The sequence below is a fragment of the Mustela nigripes genome, chromosome 1 (genome assembly GCF_022355385.1).
Source record: "Mustela nigripes isolate SB6536 chromosome 1, MUSNIG.SB6536, whole genome shotgun sequence".
NCBI lineage: Eukaryota > Metazoa > Chordata > Mammalia > Carnivora > Mustelidae > Mustela > Mustela nigripes.
In genome coordinates this window covers 244668455-244691255 of record NC_081557.1, presented here as the reverse complement: position 1 = coordinate 244691255, position 22801 = coordinate 244668455, and the positions used below count along the sequence as shown (strand labels likewise).

General features: G+C 39.5%; 1 protein-coding gene across 1 annotated transcript in view; it reads left to right on the top strand.

The window, feature by feature from the left end:
* Nucleotides 1-22801, top strand: part of SCFD2 (sec1 family domain containing 2) — a 427593-nt gene that overhangs the window by 94072 nt on the left and 310720 nt on the right. Inside the window, exon 4 of the mRNA XM_059383887.1 lies at nt 7085-7260. Within this exon, the coding sequence (XP_059239870.1) occupies nt 7085-7260 (176 nt within the window). The remainder of the gene's footprint in view (nt 1-7084; nt 7261-22801) is intronic.

Below are 22801 nucleotides of genomic sequence, written 5' to 3'. Positions count from 1 at the left end.
TGGCTCAATCCCAGGACCCTGAGATCATGACCTGAGCCGAAGGCAGATGCTTAATCGACTGAACCACCCACCCACCCAAGCACCCCTAAGCCTTTTGTATGCTATTCACAAAACTCCTAAACCCTCTTTCATGCACAAGATTCTGGCTGTCTTATGTCAACTCTTGAATTACACTCGAAATTTTCTCTGGTGACACTGCCAAAGACTCAAAAGCTTAACTTTAGTAAAAGTTGTCACCTTTGATATATATATTGTTGTGCGTATTTTTGCTATAATGTGTATAAATCCCTGGAAAAGTTGTTTTGCAAAATCACATACTAGGACAAAAAAAAAAAATACCATTAGCAGAGGCCCATTCAAACATCTTTGCAGATCAATAATCAGAGAACTGACAAAACCAGTAAGAATCTTGATAAGATACCAGCACAATTAAAAAGATATGCTAAATTTCTAGAAATAAATGTTACAGCTTATACAGGACGTTATGTGAACAAAAGCATTGAAAGTAGCTCACTGGACGGGGATGTGAAGAGGAGTGGAGGCTTATTAGTTGCACTAAAGATCAGGGAGAATCAAACAGGAAGCACTTCCAAGACAGGCCCCGTGGCCAGGCGGAGCCAAGAGGAAGAGCTAGAGACACATGGGCACTGCCTGTGGTGCTTGGTTCCTCTCGTGGCTTGTGGTGTTCAGCTGTGTTTGTTTACTTTGTGTTCAGCTGCTGTTATTAGGTGGCACAAAATGTTGAAGTAATGAGAAAAAAAGCAATATATGAACAGATGTGACTTTTGTGTAATACTGAAATTATTCTGTTTCCCAATTGTGTATGAACAAATAAACCAGAGTTTCAGCAGGACCTCTTATATTTAAATATTTTAATGTCCTGCATCCTTATTATATTAGAAAAGTGATTGACAAAGAGACAAATGAAATGCTGATTTCTGGGAATGCAAGACTTGAAACACCTAAGTTTGTTTATCCAATTTGGGTTTTCATGAAAATGATGAATAAAAAACGTGCAATGACAGTTTTTATTATTTCTCATGCCAAGAGGTTTTAAAAATTTTTAGTAGCTAAATACGCTATTTTAGACAAAATTTCTGGTGGTGGTGGTTTTCTACCATTACGACAGTTTTATGATTAAATCAAACCTGACATTGACAGAATATTCTTTATTTTAAGCATATCAACAAAGAATCATGTATGTGTAGATATGTGTAGATATTTTAAATATATTTTAACAAATATATTTAATATTCTATATATTTTAATATATTTTAACAAAACAGGTTGAGAAAATTATAATTTATCAAGTGTATGAGGTTAATGGAAAAAATAGGATCCATGATGCATTTGAATTCAGTTGAATTCTTTATCATAAGGATCACAAATATTAAAATGTTAAATCCTTTTATTTTCCAAATGTATTCACTTTCCCTCAAGAGATAATTATATTTTAATGAGGATTTAAAATATAATAGAGAATTGATGGTTGATAGAGTTTTATGTTTTTCTCTTAGCTAAATCTAAGTAAGAAGCCTATTTCTCTTTCTTAAAAACTCTCAAAAAATAAAAAAAAAGCCCAATAGCTTTTCTTACTTGAAAACGATTTCTCGGATTTTAGATCATCATCTTTCAGGAAGTTGCTATATGTTATGTAGTCTTTTTCTTTTGGAGAATAATTGTTGAAAATATTTTAGAAAATACCTTTAATAGGAAAAGAGCGAAAACAAAAGAAATACCCTTTCATATAAGCAATAGAATGCCATGCTGAGGTTAGTTCCACAATAAAAGCCGCACTCATCTGTATGTGTGGCCAGGGATGGTGATCTGGAGAAAGGAAGCAAGAACTGAGATAGTGGTAGATGACAATTCTTTGCTTACTCCCTACAAATCTTATTTGGAGAGGAATCTGGAAAACCATGAGTTAGGATAGTTTCAGTCTACTAGCGTGCCAGAAGCGGAACAAATGACACAAATAAAGGATTTGTGTCATTTCTCTGGGTAGCTCCCTAAGGGGTTTGGTTCCACCAATGAATAAATTTCCTATTTCTACACTAAACTCATCCTTTGGGATGAGTTTTAATCTCATCTCCTGCAGTCTTGATATCAACTAACTTTTGTTTTTATGGCTTTAAAAATTGTGTTACAAGGCCTTCTGAATGGACATCTTAAAATCACCATGTAAGTCTGCACGAAACGCTTTTGTGATTGTTTTGTGATGTAAGTATGTCCTCCTATTACTTTTTCAGCACCTGCTTCTGGTTGCTTGCTATTTTAGTCAGCTTTCTCGGGTCATCAGTCTCACTGTAGCATTTTGGTAGTCAGTTAGTTGATTTCCATTTGTTTCATGTAAGGTTGTGACTAAGTTTCCAGTTTTGAAAATTGCACTAGCCTGTATTTTTTTTTTTTTTTTTTGAAGGCCAAGCAAAGCTTTATTTCGAGCCAAGCATCGAGAATCAAACTAACTGGCCAGGGCCGTCTCTTGCAAAGAGGTGACCTCTCTCTGCCTTACAGACTAGCTTTTAAGGGCAAAGGCCATGTGATTGTGCCTGGCCATGCACAGGTGACCAATGAGACTGTAACACATAGAGAAAACTGCACAGTCATGCGAGGTCACAAATAAGTGACCAATTGAATTACAATTTACCCTAGTAGATATTTGAACTAGCCTATCACCTTGGTCAGAATTGGTACCCAAAAGGCGCCCAAAGGGTGGGGCCCATTCAATCAGTGGGGGCACATACTGTCTCCTAGCTACCAAGGAATATAGCCTGTATTTTAAAGCACCACATGATGTACTTTTTTACTGAATTCCAAGTAGCATGCTAATGGAGTATCAAGACATACCTAATGACGTGTTACTAGCATTTGTGTGTAAGAAAAAACTATATAGAGGGGAACAGAATAGGGCAGCAAATGCAAATAGCTACTAAGTTCACAATGTAGTGTGTTGTTGCATTTCCAGTTACCAAGTTCTCTATACTCCTTTGTTCCTTTGGATCACACGCCTTACCTGGGCAGGCAGCATTACGTAAATATGATGACTAGAGGCCGAGCTAGGAAATGCTAACTGGATAAAAAGTTCAACTCTGTTTTTGAATCAAAGAAACTCTTATCTTTGAATTGAACATAGAGTTGTTATAATAGAAATCTAAACAGACCTTCTGATGACTTTCTCTGATGATTTTCACTTCTTTTTTTAAAATTTATTTATTTGACAGACAGAGATCACAAGTAGGCAAAGAGGCAGGCAGAGAGAGAGGAGGAAGCAGGCTCCCCGCTGAGCAGAGAGCCCGATGAGGGGCTTGATCCCAGGACCTTGAGATCATGAACCAAGCCAAAGGCAGAGGCTCAACCCACTGAGCCACCCAGGCACCCATGATTTTCATTTCTTGTGGTCTTTCTAAACAACAATTAAATTGCAAATGGGTTGTATGTATTTTGAGCTTAATTCTGCCTCCCTAGTTAAGTAGACAGGGTTGGAGCGTTTGGCAGTTTTTTGTTTTTTTGTTTGTTTGTTTTTTTTAAGATTTTATTTATTTATTTGTCAGAGAGCGAGCGAGCGAGAGCGAGCACAGGCAGACAGAGTGGAAGGCAGAGTCAGAGGGAGAAGCAGGCTCCCTGCGGAGCAAGGAGCCCGACGTGGGACTCGATCCCAGGATGCTGGGATCATGACCTGAGCCGAAGGCAGCTGCTTAACCAACTGAGCCACCCAGGCGTCCCGAGTTTGACAGTTTTGAATCTTAAAGGGCCTTTCATGCTTCCAAGACATTTTGTGTTTTTCCTTAGCAGTATTACTGCAATCATGATTAAGTAATTTTTTGTATAATTGTTTAATGAATATCTCTCTTTATAGACTAAGCTCTACATGTCCAGGAACGAAATTGCCACCACCAGCAGTACAATGTGTAAACAAGTACATGGAGGTCATGTCAATCGTGAATTGAACCCATTTCATGTGAAAATTTTTTTCACGTATTTAGTGTTAATATTAAATAGGCGTTAGAAGATGTCATTGTGTAAACATGTTATCATCTGCACAAAAGGCCTCCACCCCTAATGAGAATGATATGTAATAGACTGAATTCATTAGAAGGGCATCAAGGAGATATATTTGTCTTCTGTATTTGTTCACTGTGAGGACAGAGAGTTTTGTCTGATTTGTTCACGGGTTTATTTCTAACAGCAAGAACAGTGTCTGTCATAAAAATACATGTTGAATCAATGACCTAATAAAAGTAATGGCACAATTTAATAACAAGAAAGTAAACAACTGGGTGCCTGGGTGGCTCAGTGGGTTAAGCCTCTGCCTTCAGCTCAGGTCATGATCTCAGGGTCCTAGGATTGAGTCCCGAATCTGGCTCTTTGCTCAATGGGGAGCCTGCTTCCCCACTTCTCTCTCTCTGCCTGCCTCTCTGCCTACTTGTGATCTCTCTGTGTAAAATAAATAAATAGAATTTTTTAAAAAAGAAAGTAAACAACCTAATAAAAAATGGGAAAATATTTGAACAGACACCTCACCAAAAAACATATAGCATGGCACATAAGCACATACAAAGATGGCCAGCATTACTCATCATTAGAAAAATACAAATTAAAGCCACAGTGAGATATTTCTACCCATGTCTTAGAATGACTAAAATAAAAATAAGTGGTAGTAGCAAGTGCTGGTGAGGACGTGAAGTACTAGAACTCTCATAGGTTGCTGGCGGGACAGGCTGCTTTGGAAATCAGTTTGTCAGTTTCTTACACAGTTAAACATACATTTAGCATATGACCCAGTAATCCCAGGTCTAGAAATTTACCCAAGAAAAATGAAACCATTTGTTCACACACACATACTCCCATGAAAACCTGAACCTGGATATTTGTGAAGAATTTATTCATAATTTCTAAGAATTGGAAATAGTCCAAATGATCACTAACTGGTGAATGGATAAATGAATGGCTAGGTAAACTATGGCATATTTATACAATGGAGTATGATTCAGCAAGAAAAGGGAGCATACTATTAATACAGGCAACAGCACAAATAGCAAATGCTTTAAGCTAAAGTGAAAGAAGCCAGAGTCAAAAGGCTCCAGACTATGTAATTCAACTTATAGAACATTCTGGAAAAGCTCAACTATGGGACAGAGATCAGATAAACACAGAGAAGTGCTCATCAGGGCTGGGGTGGAGAAGGAGAATTGACTGCAAAGAGGGGAAGCTCTTTGGAATGATGGAAATGTTTGGTACCTTGACTGTGACGGTGCTTACCCAACTACATGCATTTGTCACAGCCCATGGAGCTATACGCCAAAGAAGGGTGGATTTTCCTGTATGTCAATTACACATTAATAAACCTGACTCAAAACCAGACGAAGAAGAAGGTGATGAGGCTCTTCTCTGTCAGTAGTTAAGCCAGTAGGTCAGTAGCTTGCCGCCTTGAGTTTCAGGAATGAACTCAGACTTTATCACGGAACCAAAGAAATGAGTGAGACTTGCTTCACCACTTATCATCCTACTACTCTTCTTTTTGTTGCAGGCTTATAAGTTTCTTGTGGTGAGGTCTTTAGTTTTTGTGTATTGTGGTCAAAAACGGTTTATTAAGATACCTGGTATTTAGCGTTATGAAAGACACTGAATTCCCAGTGCCTCAGGGGGCTCTCACAGGTGGAGCCCATGCCTTGCTTGCCACCGCATAGAGTTGCTATGATCATCAGAAGATGGCTTGCTTGCGCCATGTGAACTGTAAGGTGCTCAACAAATATAGGGGATTTCATTGCCAAATATTAAACCTAGATGTAATAAGCAAACTTGGATTTCAGGCATTGGAGAGCAACCCACAAGCATAGTGTGGATAAGCTGTGTAGGAAAGATTTACCTGACTCGCATCTATGTTTGGCCCTGTTGCGGCCTCCCTGTCCGACGGAGAGACTCTGGTGTTCTGGAGTTTTGTCCATAGCAGCCATGAATGGCAGGAATGCAGTTTGACACACTGGACAATGCAAAGTGACTCACTTAAAGGACTGCCATAGGCAGTCCTTGGACTTAAAGGTTCTACAGAGTGAACCTTCAACAGGTGTTTTGCTTTTCTGTACTATGTCTAGTCTTTTATGAGATGGGGCTCTTGTTTTAGTCTAGGTGACCATTGGGGCACGTGTGCTGTATAGCTCATGCCTGCATTTTCTTCTGATGCCTCATCTCCCAGTGTTTTTGCCACCCCAGTTCTCCATAGATTTTTATTTCATACAACAGCCAGCTTTGATCGTCATGAATTTTGTCATGAACCCATTGATCTCAGTGGTGAGGTTTGAGCCACAGTCGTAACAGACTTCTCTTCTTACTTTCTAAACATACACACACCATTAGAAATTTTGCCTTTTTGCTTTTTAAATCAGTATGCACTCTTCTTGGGGAGCCACTCCATGTTGAGCTCACCAGATACTTATAGGATGACTTTGAGAACTTACTTGTGGGCATTGCACAATTATAAAATAAGTTCTTCTAGTAATATGGCCTTGGCCAGATCACTTAATATCTGTTTCTTTCCTTGTGTGTGTGAGTGTGTGTGTGTGTGTGTGTGTTTAATTTATTAATTTTTATTTATTTAATTTTAAAGATTTATTCATTTATATTTAGAGTGAAAGAGAGCATGAGTAGGGGGACAAAGGGAGTGAGGGTATCATGTATTCTCCTTGCTGAGCGTGGAGCTTCAGGCGGGATCTTATGACCCTGAGATCATGACCTGAAGTGAAACCAAGAGTCAGACACTTAACCAACTGTGTGCCTCCCAGGTGCCCCAGTTTGTTTGTTTTTTTAAGTGGGCTCCATGAACATACACCCCTGAGATCAAGACGGGAGCTGAGATCAAGAGTCGGATGCTTAACTGACTGAGCCACTCAGGCGCCCCTGTTTCTTTACCTGTGAAAGGCAGGAAATAGCTTCACATTTGCTCCTGTCACCATGTTGTTGTAAGAATCACAATAGCTTAAGAAAGCTTACAGCCAACTCTGAAATTCTGTGCCAATATGAAGCAGTAATGTTATTAATGACATTCTTGTCATGAGTTTACTACTGATAGATTATTATGTTTCTCCAGGGAGAGTCACTCCAGGACAGCTCATGTCCTATATTCAGCTCTTCAAGAACAACCTCCAAGCTTTAGTGAATCACTGTGGGCTCCTACAGCTTGGACTAGCCACAGTTCAAACTCTGAAACACCCGCAGACTGCTAAGTGGGACAACTTTCTGGCTTTTGAAAGACTCCTCCTCCAGGTATGTTGCTGTGGGAGATTCATGGGATATTAATAATTAAAATGGTCGCTTCCGGTGGGGGGGATCTTTGATATTTTTTGTAGTCTTAGTAGTAAGTCTTATAGTTGACATATACTCTATATCATATTCTCTAAGAGCCTCCAAATTAAAATTACAGTAGAAAATTTCCATACCTATGTTTTTTTGTTTTTTGTTTTGTTTTGTTTTGTTTTTGGACAGTGACATCTTTGGCATCTCACTCACTATCAAGAATCTTTTTTGAGCATTTGACCAATCTCTTTTCAACTTTATACCATTTGGACCTTTCTTGACCGTCATGGTATCTTTCTTCCATCTTTGCTACTCTCCTTGCTGACTATTACTACTATTTACATTTCTTCTGACACTAGCTAGTCTCTAATCCTCAAACGACATATAGCACGTGGCTTAAAATGATGCTTAATAAAAGATGGAGGAAGACAAATTACACTTGTGAATGTAGTGAATTTGAAGTGATTTGTATGGGATGAGGACCTTTTCATCCCATACAATGAGGACCTTGATGAAATATTTTCATGGAAAACTTAAAAATCCCTCTCCTTCTGCCCCTCCCTCTACTTGTGCTGTTTCTTTCTCTCTCACATGAAAAAATAAAAGCTTAAAAAAAAACAAAAATTAAAAAGCATTTCAAACTGAGATAAAATAATATGACATATCTATTTGTACTCTCCACACTGACTCAATATAATTTATCCATTTTTAATATTTATTTTATATCCTTTCTCATTAAAGAAATAAAAGTAGAAATAAGGTTGAAACATCTCTGATACTTATACCCTTCCTTGCTCTGGTTCTCCTTTTTCCTTTCCCAGAGGTAATCACAAACATGATTCCTTGCTTCTGTATTTTTATTAAATACTTCCTTATTCATAAATAATATAGACTATTGTGCTCTGGGTTTTACTTTTTATGTAAGTAATATTGTACTATAATCCTAAACAACCTGTGTTTTCCTCTCAACATTCTATTTTATTTTATTTTTTTAAGATTTTATTTATATTATATTATACAGAGAGAGAGATCACAAGTAAGCAGAGAGGCAGGCAGAGAGGGAGGGGGAAGCCGGCTCTCTGCTGAGCAGAGAGCCTGATGCAGGGCTTGATCACAGGACCCTGAGATCATGACCCGAGCCGAAGGCAGAGGCTTAACCCACTGAGCCACCAAGGCGCACCTCAACATTCTATTTTAAAGATAATTCAAGTTGACATATATAGATCTAGTTCATTTATTTAAACTATGCCATACTATTTGATTGTATGTGTGTGTGTGGAGAGGGAGAGAGAGGAAAAAAAAGAAGAAGAAAAAAGAAGAAAGAATGTGGTGAATATCCTAGACCATGTGTTTTGCTGTACATGTGAAAGAGTTTCTCTAGGACACATATCGTGGAAAGGATGTTAGATTATTGACCATGCATATTGTTGAATTTACTAAATATTAATAAAGTGATCACCAACGAGGTGGACCTAGTCGACCCTTCTGCTAGGCATGGATGACATTTTGTTTCCCCACATAGTGTCAGGACTCAGTCTTATCAAATTAGAACATTTTTTAATAGTGGGTCTGTTAGTAATGGTGGGTCTATTATTAGTCATGGGTCTATTATTAATAGTGCTATTTCTTTATATAAGTTTGCAATTCTTTGACTACTGATGAAGTTGAGCATCTTTTATAGTATATATGGACGCCTCAGTTTTCCTCTTCTGTCAATTGCTCATTCTTATACTGTGCCCATTTTTATCTGTTGGGTAACAGAAGCACTGTCTTATGTCATGCAAATACTTCTCTGAGGCTGTGGTGTGTCTTTCAACTTTAATGCCAGTATATTATACAAAAGTTTAAAAATTTGATATAGTCTAGCTGATTAATGTTATCATTTATGATTTGTGCTTATTTATATTTTACATTAGAAATCTATTTCTACTCCTAATTTCAAAACATATTGTTCTATATTTTCTGCTAAATATTAACTTTTGACATTTGACATCTTAATCCACATGGAATTTATTTTTGTTTATGGTGTTATTCAGATCTAGCTTTCTTTTCTTCTGTATGGATAGTCTAGTCTCCCCACATTATTTATGGAATACTCCACTGTATCATAAGTTACTTATCTAAGAGTCATTTTCCTCTTTCTCATGTTGGCAGAACACCAGTTTTGTTTCAGTGTCTACTCCTTTCTCAAATGATTCAAGCAAATCCTGATTGCTCTCAGAGTACGCTGGCATTGTCATTTCCCTACCTAATGATTAGTTTAGCAGTTCAAGCCAAACACAGGCAAAGGGTAGTTTGCTAGAAGTATTTCTAGGAAAGATTTTCTTTTGCCTTGACAGAATATACATAATGAAGAAACAATGTCCTTTTTCTGCTTCTTGATGTACATTTACGACATGAGCATTTTGTGATAATGAAGGGAACTCACTGAGATCCTGAGGAAGATAGATGGAACCTGGATCTTTGATGACTTTGAACCCTAGTTCAAATATCTTATTTTGTGACATAATAATTTTTCTTCTCATTGTTTGAGCCACTTAAAAAATGTTGGTTTTCTCGGGGTACTAGGGTGGCTCAGTGGGTTAAGCATCTGCCTTTGGCTCACTTCATGGTCCCAGGGTCCTGGGATCGAGTCCTTCATTGGTCTCCCTGCTCAGCAGGGAGCCTGTTTCTCCCTTACAGTCGTGTTCTCTCTCTCTCTCATTCAAATAAATAAATAAGATCTTTTTTAAAAAAATGGTGGTTTTTTTGTTGTTGTTGTTATTTGGAGCCAAAAGATATTCATCTTTTTCCTACTGATATGTAAAATACTAAAATACCACATAACAGTGGGTTTATTTCTCAGTTTCTAGTCAGTGCCAGTGGCCAGTTCATCTACCACAGAATTAATACCACAGTGTTTTAAAGTCAACATGTCCAGTTTTACGCTTTTCTTTATAAGAGGGGATTATTAGATTTATTTGTGAGTAGATTTTAATACCATTGTGAACTGAATTCAGTTTTCTGACTCTCTGTTGCTGGCATTTAGGGATACTCTTCACTTCTGCCTGGTGATCACATGTCCATCAACTTCGCATTGACATTTGTGTTTGTCTCTTCCTTTCTACACTTTCTTGATACCACTTTCATTTTTAGTGCTCTGGCCAGATACTTGGACACTGTTCAAAAGAGGCAGTGAAAAGAGGCTTCTTCATCTTATCCCTGACTTGAAAGAATGTTCTAAAATTTTACCATGAAATAGTATGTGCTGTTTTTTTCTAATTGGGCTGAGAAAGTTCCTTCCTAAACCTAGTTTACTGAGTCATTTTGTTTTTGTTGTTTTTTTTTTATCTTGCACGAGTGTGAATTTCATTTCTAAATTCATTATGAAGTTTTTTAGATGACTATGTCAGGTTTTTTCTACCTTAATTGTTAGTATGGTGAATTTATAATTTTTTATTTTTTTTCAATGTTCCAAGATTCATTGTTTATGCACCACACCCACTGCTCCATGCAATATGTGCCCTCCCTAATACCCACCACCAGGATCACCTAACCCCCTCCCCCCCCTCCCCTCCAAAACCCTCAGTTTGTTTCTCAGAGTCCACAATCTCTCATGCTTCGTCTCCCCCTCCAATTTCCCACAATCCACTTTTCCTTTCTTTCTCTTAATGTCCTCCATGTTATTCCTTATGTTCCACAAATAAATGAAACCGTATGATAATTGACTTTCTCTGCTTGACTTATTTCACTCAGCATAATCTCCTCCAGTCCCATCCATGTTGATTCAAAAGTTGGGTATTCATCCTTTCTGATGGCTGAGTAATATTCCATTGTTTATATGGACCATATCTTCTTTATCCATTTGTCCATTGAAGGGCATCTTGGCTCTTCCCACAGTTTGGTGACTGTCGCCATTGCTGCTATTAACACTGGGGTTCAGATGACCCTTCTTTTCACTACGTCTGTATCTTTGGGGTAAATACTCAGTAGTGCAATTGCAGGGTTATAGGGTAGCTCTATTTTTAATTTCTTTTTTTTTTTTTTCAAAGATTTTATTTATTTATTTGACAGACAGAGATCACAAGTAGGCAGAGAGGCAGGCAGAGAGAGAGAAGGGGGAAGCAGGCTCCCTGCTGAGCAGAGAGCCCCATGCGGGGCTCGATCCCAGGACCCTGAGATCATGACCCGAGCCGAAGGCAGAGGCTTTAACCCACTGAGCCACCCAGGCGCCCCTATTTTTAATTTCTTAAGGAACCTCCACACTGTTTCCCAAAGTGGCTGCACCAACTTGATTTCCTACCAACAGTGTAAGAGGGTTCCCCTTTATCCACATCCTCTCCAACACTTGTTGTTTACTGTTTACTGTTGTTTATTTTGGCCATTCTAACTGGTATAAGGTGGTATCTCAGTGTGGTTTTGATTTGAATCTCCCTGATGGCTAATGATGAACATTTTTTCACTGTCTGTTAGCCATTCATATGTCTTCTTTGGAGAATTGTCTGTTCATGTCTTCTGCCCATTTTTTGATGTGATTATCTGTTTTTTTGGGGTGTTGAGTTTGAGGAGTTATTTATAATTTTTTAAAAGATTTTTATTTATTCACCTGACAGAGAGATAGAGAGCACAAGTAGGCAGAATGGCAGGCAGAGAGAGAGGAAGAAGCAGGCTCTCTGCTGAACAGGGAGCCCGATGTGGGGCTCGATCCCAGAACCCTGGATCATGACCTGAGCCCAAGGCAGAGGCCCAATCGACTGAGCCACCCAGGTGCCCCTATTTATAATTTTTTAATGTTAAATAATTATTATTGCATTCCTGGATAAGTTCAGCGTGGTCTTACACACCCACAGGCACACACATACACACAGCTGGATTTAGTTTGCTAATACTTTACTTAGCTATTTTCATTTATGCTCATAGGTGAGATTAACATATAATTTTTCTTTATTGTGCTGCTGACAAATGTTATGGTAGTTTTTTAAAATCAGGGTGAGTTTCATTTTTGTATTTTCTGGAGCTGTTTATCTAAGAAAGGAATCACAGTTGCTCAGCAGTGAAATATCTCTAAGGAATCATGTCAACATAGCTTTGTTTTTGTTAGATTTAGATTTTTATTGCCAATTTAATTATTTAAATGTTTCTAGACCTATTTAATTCTTCTGTTTCCTCTTGAGATTATTTTGGTAGTTTATATTAGCTTAAATCAGCTATTCATTTTTATTTTCAAATTTATTGGCATAAATTTATTCATAGAATTTTCATAAGAATTTAAATCTCCTTTGATACATAGTTGTGTCCCATTTTTAAATGCCTAATATTTTTATTGTGCTCACTTTGGTCTTATTTTGGTCAGTATTAGCAGAATTTTATGAATCATTCTAAAGTTGAGCTATCTATCTCTGCATCTGTCGATCTCCTCTGTACCTCTGCCTGTACCTGTTAAAGGCCAGGAATTCATACAAATGCCCCAATTCTAACCGAATACCACAAGGTTACTGTAGTGTTCTCCCTTTCTGTATTTGTAGCTTCCCTGTCTGACAGTGAAGAACCTGTGTCCCATGACCCTCAACATACTTAATGATGTGATAAATTTCCCCACATGTAACCAATCTTCCATTGGCGGTGCCTCCCCTCTCATGCCCTCTGCACCTCACCTGGGCTCTGTCTTCCTGCTGCCGGCCATGGCACCATTTCCTTTCACATGCAGGCAGCCCTCCTGAAACCCTCAGATAGATGCCCTTCTCATGTTACTTGAGCTCTGCCATCGTGCACTGTGCTACCCCTGCCTCGCCCTCATACATGGGTGCTCTTCTCACTCTCTGAGGCTCCATGACCCCCCAGCAGGCCCCACTGCTGCTCCCCTGACACTCATGCCTCCTCGCTCTGCAGGCTCTGGTCCTCCTACAATACTGCCGTGGCGACTCCCCTATTTAGATGCTGTCACCTCCCTGCTCAGGCTGACAGGGTCTTGGGGATATTCTTCTCCTCCAACCTCTGATGAATGCTTCTCTCACCTCCTTTGATTCTGACAACTCATATAGGCCTGCTGCTTCATTTTACCCCACATCCTGTGTCCCCCCCCCCTTCCCACCATCACCTCCTCATGGCACAGGGGCCTTGATAGACTTTTTGACCATATTCCCCCATTCCCATCCACTTTGCTCAGGTTCTTATACCTTGCACTGGGGCCTCACTGCTTCCAGCTTCCACGTGGATGTCCTCTCTATCCTCTTGAGGTTCCAGCATTGCTGGGCTCTGCCACCCATCATGTAAAGATGCCTTCCTTACCCTCCTTTGGTGGTGACAGCCTGCACTGGGGCTTCCACCCCACCCATGGAAACCCTTTTCATTCCTTTGGGCTCTGATAACCTGCTCTAGGCCTCTTCTCCAACTCCTTTCCTCCTCACTGCCCTACCACACAGACAAAGCCCTCACCCTTTGTTTCCCCCAGCTCCAAAATCTAACAAAAGTGTTTCAAAATAAGGCAGAGCAGCATTCTCTCAGGAATAATAATCTTTCAACTCAATAGAGGTTTCTGAAGAAACTTGACACAGTTTTAATTCTAACCCATCTTATATTTATAATTAATTTTTAGAATACTGGTCCATATTAGACTGCCTCAGATGTGACCACAAGACTTGGTGTGGTTCTTTCAGCAAATAGAAAGGAATAAAAACACTGGGAAAAAGAAGTAAGCATTTAAAATGCCAAAACCCTACTTTTATCGTAATTGCACATTGCCTAGGCAAGCCATGTGTTCTCGGTCATTTCTGGGTCCTTGCGAGTTAGTGCTTTAGCGTAGGCAAACTTGCCGACGGGCCATCTCCACTGCTCCTCGTTTACAGCCATGCTTACTTTATATAGTTTACGCTTAGCCATTAGTGTAACAGGTCCTAATATTCGGTGAGCTGTTCCTTTTATGGACTTCGGTTTGAAAGTAGAACATCTAAGTCTATTTTGAACATGAGAGTGACTCCTAGCTTTTCCCAAAGACCTTGAGAGCCACCTAGATGCAAATCTCAGCCAGCATGGAGAGTTGTTTATTTCTTTGGTGTCTCATTTCCACCACTCTCTACCAGGCCACTGTCACCAGGACCTCAATGTTGACTTTATAACTAACATTATAGACAATCTTGGTTAAGAAAAAGAAATTGGTCCTGGAAATCTATAATCAAACACAGGTCCCGCCTTTCCGCTACACTACCATCTCTCAGTTCGGTGGTTTTGGCAATTTTGTGACAAATCAGCAACAGATCCTAGTACAATTCAAAAGACTTATGTTTGGCTGAGGCTTCCGAAAATGACAGAAAGAGAGTGTTATTTTCTCAAAAGGGAAATTATTTTGAGTGTTGTTGGGACAAATCTAATATTTATCAGCAGTGAATGTGCTTTTCAAAACCAAAGGAGATAAAATATCCTCGCAAATCCTTTTCCTTTCCCTTATCTCCAGGGTCCAAAATCACAGGCTGTGTTTTAGGTGTTTGGTACATGTGTGCTCATTAAGAGAGAATTGTTTCTGTTTCAAGTTTAAAATGTAGAAAAGAGCAAATTTAACCTGAACATGGATACAGTTTTGATGCTATTAATGAATGTATTCACTTATAAGAGTAGCTTTGCTTTTTTTTTTTTTAAATCCAAGTATGGATTTACTTAATTTGGATGGTAGCCTACAAAGAATTTTCATAGTATAGCAAGAAAGTTTGATTTAGTCACCTCATCTAATTAGGATTAAGTTGCTTACCTCCTGGTGTTTGTTATTGTTAGCACTGAATAAAATTATGTATGTCCATCACTAAGTGGAGTGTTTGGCATGGAGTAAGTGCTCAGTAAATAATAGTTGTTATTTCTTCTTTCAGTTGAACCAGAAATATTACAAATGCCAATTTATTTTATGTGAGCAATGCCTTTAACATACTCTCACCTAGACTTTGTATTTCTAACTTAAAATTTGTTCAGGAAAAATGAGGTTTTTACTTAGAAAAATGTTGCTGACTTTTTGTATTTACTGTTCAATAGCGGTTCACAGCATCTTTCTTTATAAGTCTAGATGTAAGTCCAATAGTTTCTATAATGCATATCTTTATCCTTTTTTATTAAGTTCAATTAGCCAACTCAGAGTACATCATTAGTATCTGATGTAGTCTTCAATAATGCATTAGTTGCATATAACGCCCATGTCTACAATGCAAACCTGATGTTTTCATGGTAACTGTCACAAAGAAAAACTTTATTGACCGTAATTTATCATGGCTATGGAACAGTAGCAAACTCTGTGTAGAAGAGGGAACTGGGTTTATACTACCTAAAAACCGGCCTTTTACATATGTGTTATCTATCTCCAGTTAGTTCTTTAGGCATAATTTTTATTTACAAGTTAAAAAATCCAACTTGGAAAGTGATTTTTAAATACAAATGAGTTGCAAAGCCATTCAAGATAACCCAGGTACATGTTGCTTAGTTTTAAATTCTACCTGCCTTTGCAATGAAAAATAAGCATGCTACTACACTAATTGTCAAAGAAATTTTTAATGGATAGAGTGAGTTCTTTTTATGACGTACTAAATTTCAGAATATCTCTGCTACAACAAATCAGATTTCCCTAAGTAAGTAAGTGTCTGCCTGTGCTGTAACACATTGGGGGTTTACCTTCCCAGTCCTTCAGAGCTTGCATGTTGTCCCCAGCCTTGTGGCCTCATTTCAGTTCCATGCCTGACCTCACCCACACCATGGGAGGTCCTGTTTTGTTACGATTTTTCACTTGCAAAAGTATTGGTGACATCATGTAACTAAAGAGTGAGTAAGAGGCAGAAAAAGATGATCCCCAAAGTCAGACCTGAGTGTCATTTATAGATTATAGATTTTTCATAGGGTTTTTCCTGAGGAGGAAAATTATGGACCATGTTTAAAAGAAAACTTCTTATTTCTTTTAATACTACTCTCAACATTTCTGGCACCAAACGTGTAGAGATTTTCCTACACCAATCAGTTCTCAACTCCAGACTGCAATTAGGTGTCCTACATTTCAGTCATGATACTAACTACATGGGGCCAGGGCAGACCCCCTGGGGTACAGGGTGGGTCCCACTAGACTGCCCCCCCCCACTTCAAATACCAATTGCAAGTCTAGACTTCTCATACTTCTGATCAACCAGTTATATATTGGGTCTTCCATGACCCCCTCCTTGGGTTTGATAATTTACTATAGTGGCTCAGATAACCCAGGGATACATTTATTTAAGTATACCAGTTTATTTTAAAGGATATTACAAAGGATAAAGATGAAATTCAGATTAAGAGGTATCTAGGATGAGGTCTGGAAGGCTTTTTAGTGCAGGAGATTCTGTCCCCCTGCGGTTAGGATGTGCCACCCTCCCAGCACATGGGTGTGTTTACCAACCCCAAAGCTGTGTACTTGAGGGATTTTTATGGAGGCTTCATTGCATAGGCATGATTGATTGACTCAGTCTCTAGCCCCTCCCCCTTTCCCTGAAGGATGGGGATGAGGTTGAAAGTTCCAAGCTTCTACTCACGGCTTGGTCTTTCTGGTTACCAGTCCCTGGGAGCTATCTAGGAATCCACCAAGAGTTACCTCATTAAAACAAAAGATGCTCCTATCACCCAGAAAATTCCAATGGATTTAGGAGGTCCATGTACCAGGATCCAGGGTCAAAGATCAAATATGAGAACAAAGGATGCTCCTAGCATTTCTATTGCTCAGGAAAATACAAGGATTTAGAAGCTTTATGCCAGGAACTGGGGGAAGAGACTAAAAGCATGTTTTGTATGATGTCACCGTGATTTTCACAGTAATTATCATATGGTTTCACAGTATCACATCAAAAATGACAACAGAGGCAAGTATTAGAAAGCATCAAGTTTCCCCCACTCCCAATTTCCATGAGGAAGGGCTTTTCCTAGGCATGCTCTTAGTCTGTTTCTGACCCTTTACAGCCTCTTGGGAAGAGGGGTAGTTTTTCTGGTCGGCAAATTTGAGATGATTGAACGGGCTCAACTCTGCCTTTCCTCTTCTCGAGAGGGGCTCTGCCCATGGAGAGCACTGTGGTACTCTGCTCTTTCAGGACCAGAATCTGCCAGTCCTCTTACTCTTTAGAGCCCACTGGCAGGCAAGGAGCAGGTGCTGTACCCTGGGTCTTCATGGGAGGCTCACCTTGTAAGAGCTTGCCTCTGACCTGGAGAAAAAGCCTGCCTGGTTCTGGAGCTCCAAAGGAACGAGGCAACTTGACTAACAGACCTAACGTTTTACCACCCAGACTGGCCTTTATCATTAATAATAGTGATGTTTGGACTTAGTAAATCAGCCTTTACTAAGATCTGCTTTATTTCCCAATTTGTTCAGAAACATGGTTGGGAAGGGGGGTGCTGAGTTTCTTGGTGGCCCCCTTGGAGAGCCCTACTGTAATCAGCAGTTGTTTTGAATGAAATGTCTTCAGTATTTTTGGAGAAGAGTTAGATGGGGATTTATCAGTTACCTCTTTGGACATTTGTATTAAGCAGTTGTTACAAAGAGAGGTAGGAGGGAGATTGTGACATAATACAGAAGACAATTTTCTTTTTTGACAACTAGTTTGAAAATAGCAAAGGTAATTTTCCATCCTGAAAACAAATGGGACAGACTTGGTCAGAAGAATACTACCATTTCTCATGGATTCTAAGATGTCCATTTTTTTCGCATTTTAGTATTTCTGAAATTGGAATGCATCCTGAAATTCATGGTATTTCTTAGCTTAGTGGCAGTATTCTGTTTCTTGCTGGAAGCATATAAAATAATGGTGTGTGTTATCATCAGGGGTATCTTTAAGTCAAAAAAAGGGGGCTTTGAAGGTAGGAAGTAGATGGAAAATCCCCCAGCCCTTAGGTCTGACTTGGTGTCTTCCTGACTGCCGTATTGCCCGCGGTTTAAATAGTGTCATTAGAGAGGTAGTTTGCCTTTGCTGGCTGTGAGTATGACAAAAGGTTGGTTCCTTGGGGTATTCATTTCACTTTAGCACCTTTTGTAAGTTGAGGAGGTAATTTTTTTTCATCAACTCTGTACCTAGTGAACTATGCTGTGAATACATCAGAACTATTTAAGTGACACTGAACTTTTGCCTAGTCTGCTTGAGGATCAGGGGTAGATGCTTTGGGGATGACCTCTAGGGCTGGCACTATGAGGTGTTAGGTTAAGGTTTTTCTCAGTGGATTCTTGATAGCTCAACAATGTGTTGACTTAACTTGGGTCTCCATAGTGAAATATAACTTGTATAATATTTTAAATGTAAAAACAGTGCCTTTAAATTATTAAAAATCACGACAGATTATCTTAGTTAAAATAAACCCATGATTAGTATCTTCAAGCAATACTAATGTACAAACTTTCATTATTGAATTTACTTATTACCTGTTTTATACGTAACTCATTTTGATTAAAAACACCTGAGACATTTTATTCACAACTGCTGATCATTCATTTCGAACCAAAATTTAGTAAGAACAAGAGACCTGAAATTAGTTAACTTTGTTTAAGAGATATAAACACTAAGAAGCACTATTTAAAACAGGTGAAAAAAATAACTTCCAAATACAAAGGTTGCATGGTCTCTCAACGCTCCTAACCATTGGTTTTGTTTATCCTCCTTTCTTTGTAAATCGCTCCAAGGCCTCTTCTCACGGGGTTGGAGTGCTCCAGCTCTTAGGTATTAACTTCAATATCAAGTCCAACATCTCCTCTTCCCAGGCACACCCGCAGGCACACGCGAACACGTGCACGTGTCCACACACACATTCCTGCTCTTCCATGCATAATAGGCTCAAGTAAAGAAAATCAGAGCTGAAGCAACTTTGATTCTGATAAATGGGGAATCTTGAGGCTTTAAAATATTAAGGTGTTTTTTCCCCCAGCTTTTGTCACGGCTGACCCAGATCAAAACTTAACTGCCATCTCCTCAGGGAAGCCAAGCCTTCCCTAAGTAGCCTCGTGTGTTACTTTGTTTTAATTTTGCTTCTCCTTCCCTGACATTTTTTGTTTACACATTCAGTGTCTCCCTTGCTAGACTGTAAGATAAGTGATCTGATCTTTGTTGACCTTGTTTGCGCGTATGTTCCAGAATGTACACTCCTCGTTTTCATGCTTGCCATAGCAGGCTTAACTGCCTGCCTGTGGAACTTTGAGAAGTTTGTTATAAATATGGAGTTCACTTGCCACAAATCAGCACCTGAATATGCATGAAGACTTAAGAGCTTTACTAAAGTCAAAAATGATGCCTTATATGGACAGACATAAGACAGAGGCTTCTTTATGTTAACACCTGTTCTGACTTCTTACAGAGCACATAGCCCCCAAAATAATAAATATACTTCCCAGTCACCTTTGCAGCTAGGTTCTAGTGAATGAGACACCAGAAGTGATACGGGCCACCTTCAGGCTGTGCACGGAAAGGGGAGGTACACGCCTTTTACCCTTTTCTCCCACGTGCTGAAATCAGCCAGGATGGCCGTCTTGGGTCATGAGAGGAAGCTGTGTGTTGGAGATGTTTGAGTGAATAATGGAAGGACCATGGCTGGTTTGCTGAAGATGCTGTAAAAACCTTACCAGCCCTGGATCACCTACCTGGACTTTATGTAACTGAGAAATACATTCCTATCTTGCCGAAGCCACTATACTTTGGGGTCTTTGTGACCCTCCCTAAACTACATTCTGATTAACATGGACACCTTTCGCTGCCGTTTTCATCACAGCAGTTTGTTCTGTGAGCCTCGTCATTCCGGTCATTTTATGACCTCATGAGAATGTAGTCAAAGTAATGAATTGTCTCGATGCCTGTCCTCTTAAATATCACCAGATTCTGGAGTATTTGGAAGTAGTCTATGAGATTTAGCTCATTTTAATGCTACCACAAATTGTTAGAGTTTTAAAAATACCTGAGCAAGTTTGCTAAAAAAGTCCCAGATGAAAGACACTTGGAATTAGAGAGATCTGAATAGACCAACATGTTGGGGTCCCCCAGGGACTCAGATGATTAGACTCTTTTATTAATTGTCAAGACCTCCCCCTCCTTTTCCCTCACAATTCAGAACACCTGGTGAGACAGCTTACTAGAGTAAGCTTTTCTGGTTCTCAGAAATATAAATCATCTCTTCATCACTTTCTGTCTTTTCCCAGAGAAGCCCCTGCCTTCTAGTTCTCTGCCAAGAGAGGTGTCGCTTCTGAATGGTGGAGGGAAAATCAGCCGAAAAGCCTCTTTCAAAAGAAAATATTCTGTTCATTCCATGTAATAGCAATCACTGAGCACATGCTATCTGCTGGACACAACTGGACCATTTGTGGTTTCTTGGATGCACACACAGTTTATTTTGTGCTGTGGGTTACCTATCACATGTGCATGAGTCCCGTTTGTGCCATTTTCAAGTATCTGGGACCAGATAGGATTTTCTGGGCTGGTCTGAGTCCCTGAGTACTGCACTTACATTGTTGCCTTTATGAAAAAAGTAAGTCCTAGATTCTCATCAACCAATTTATAAATAAACTTTCGGAACTGCTGATTCAGATTTGAGCTCCATATGGCAGAGGTTGGGCAAGTTATGAATTTGACTGTGGTCTTACGGCTCGTGGGTATTGGAGCCAGGGTGAGACCTAGATGTGTCTGATTGAAGCCATGCCCTTCACTACTCTGTAGAGCTGGAATATTTGTCCTGGGGCAAAACGGCAAGATGAATAGCCACTCTGTCTCACATTCCATTTACTCTTGTTCTCAGGCATTTGGGTAAAATAAAAAAGTTTTCAAAACATAGTAGGGCCTACATAGCCCATTAACTAAATGTTTGGTTTATATGCATTTATTTGATAACTTCATCTGTGAGTACTGAGATCATTAAAATGATCCTTGTCCACTAATTTATTTTTCCTTGATCTGTAAGTTTGGAAACCAGGTTAGATTTTCATCTTGAATTTTACTCCCCAGCAAACCTTTTGTTGAAATCTCAGGAGACTTGTACATTTCTCCTTAAGGATACATTGTCCTTCTTACTGTCACAAAACAAACTGAGGGTGACTGGGGGGAGAGGGGTAGGGACAGGGTGGTGGGGTTATGGACATTGGGGAGGGTATGTGCTATGGTGAGTGCTGTGAAGTGTGTAAACCTGGCGATTCACAGACCTGTACCCCTGGGGCTAATAATACATCATATATATATATAAAGGATACATTGTCTTCATTTCACTTTTCTCTTGCAGGATATTTTATTTTGATGTCATTCTTCTCCTCTATCACCTTAAAGTATTGCATTTTTGAATAATAAAGGAGACAAATGGAAAACAGAAAAAAAGAACCCCACCCATGAATTTCTTGTTTGTTTGTCTAGGGACGGCACATGGCCAGGTTTTGGAGTTAAGTGAATTTGTGCCAACCATCTGATTAGAAAGCGAGAGTTGAATATATAGGCTAAGTAAACGATTGCTTTTAAACTGGGCTTGCCTTACAAGTAATGATATCATATGTTATTCCAGCTGGAAGCCAGAATTAGTAATCAGGCAAAGTAAGCTTAAGGCTAACAATTTTGGTTCTTAGTGTTTTGTGGGTCTACCAAAAATGTTTCAAATATAGATTTATGCCAGTGGCCAAAGGCACATCTGGGTGGGTCTTTGGTAAAAAACAAGAGCTACAACCATTCTGGTTTGCTTGACCAAAAGCGACATAATAATGATCTGTGCTTCCCTATGCTGACAGCCTTCTGTCCCGAGCCACTCCCTCTCTCTGTACTACGCTGTAGTACCCTAGTGGTTGCTGGGAGTTTTTTTTTTTTTTCTTTTTAAACATCTGGGCTCCTAAGAATGGAAGGAAATAACACTGTTTAATTGATTTTTTTTTTTTTTTGTAATGTTAGTTAGCCTTAGAGAAGCCAAGTCTTGTTTATGTTCACTCACAGGAAATCTTGGGTATAACTTAAAGGCAGGTCTTTCTTTTTTTTTAAAGATTTTATTTATTTGACAGAGAGAGAGAGAAATCACAAGCAGGCAGAGAGGCAGGCAGAGAAAGGAGGAAGAAGGCTCCCCGTGGAGCAGAGAGCCCAACGTGGGGCTCAATCCCAGGACCCTGGGATCATGCCCCGAGCCGAAGGCAGAGGCCCCAACCCACTGAGCCACCCAGGTGCCCCAAGGGCAGGTCTTTCTGAAGGCTGAGGTTGGCTGAGTATTTACATGACCTTACTTACCACTTCACTTCTTTTTTTTTTTTTTTTTAATTTATTTGACAGAGGGAGAGAGACAGTAAGATCAGGAACACAACCAGGGGGTTTGGGATAGGGAAAGCAGGCTTCCCACCAAGCAGGGAGCCCAATGTGGGGCTTGATCCCAGGAGGATCATGGCCTGAGCCAAAGGCAGATGTTAATAACTAAGCCACCGAGGCTCCCCCAACTCTACTTCTGACCTAAGGATTCTGAGAGTGCTAGAGGTTAGCTTGATATTAGTGGGTACCTAATATTAGACAGTATTAGACAGTAGGCTTGGGTCTGGGTATGGATTTCTCTCTTAGCTCGC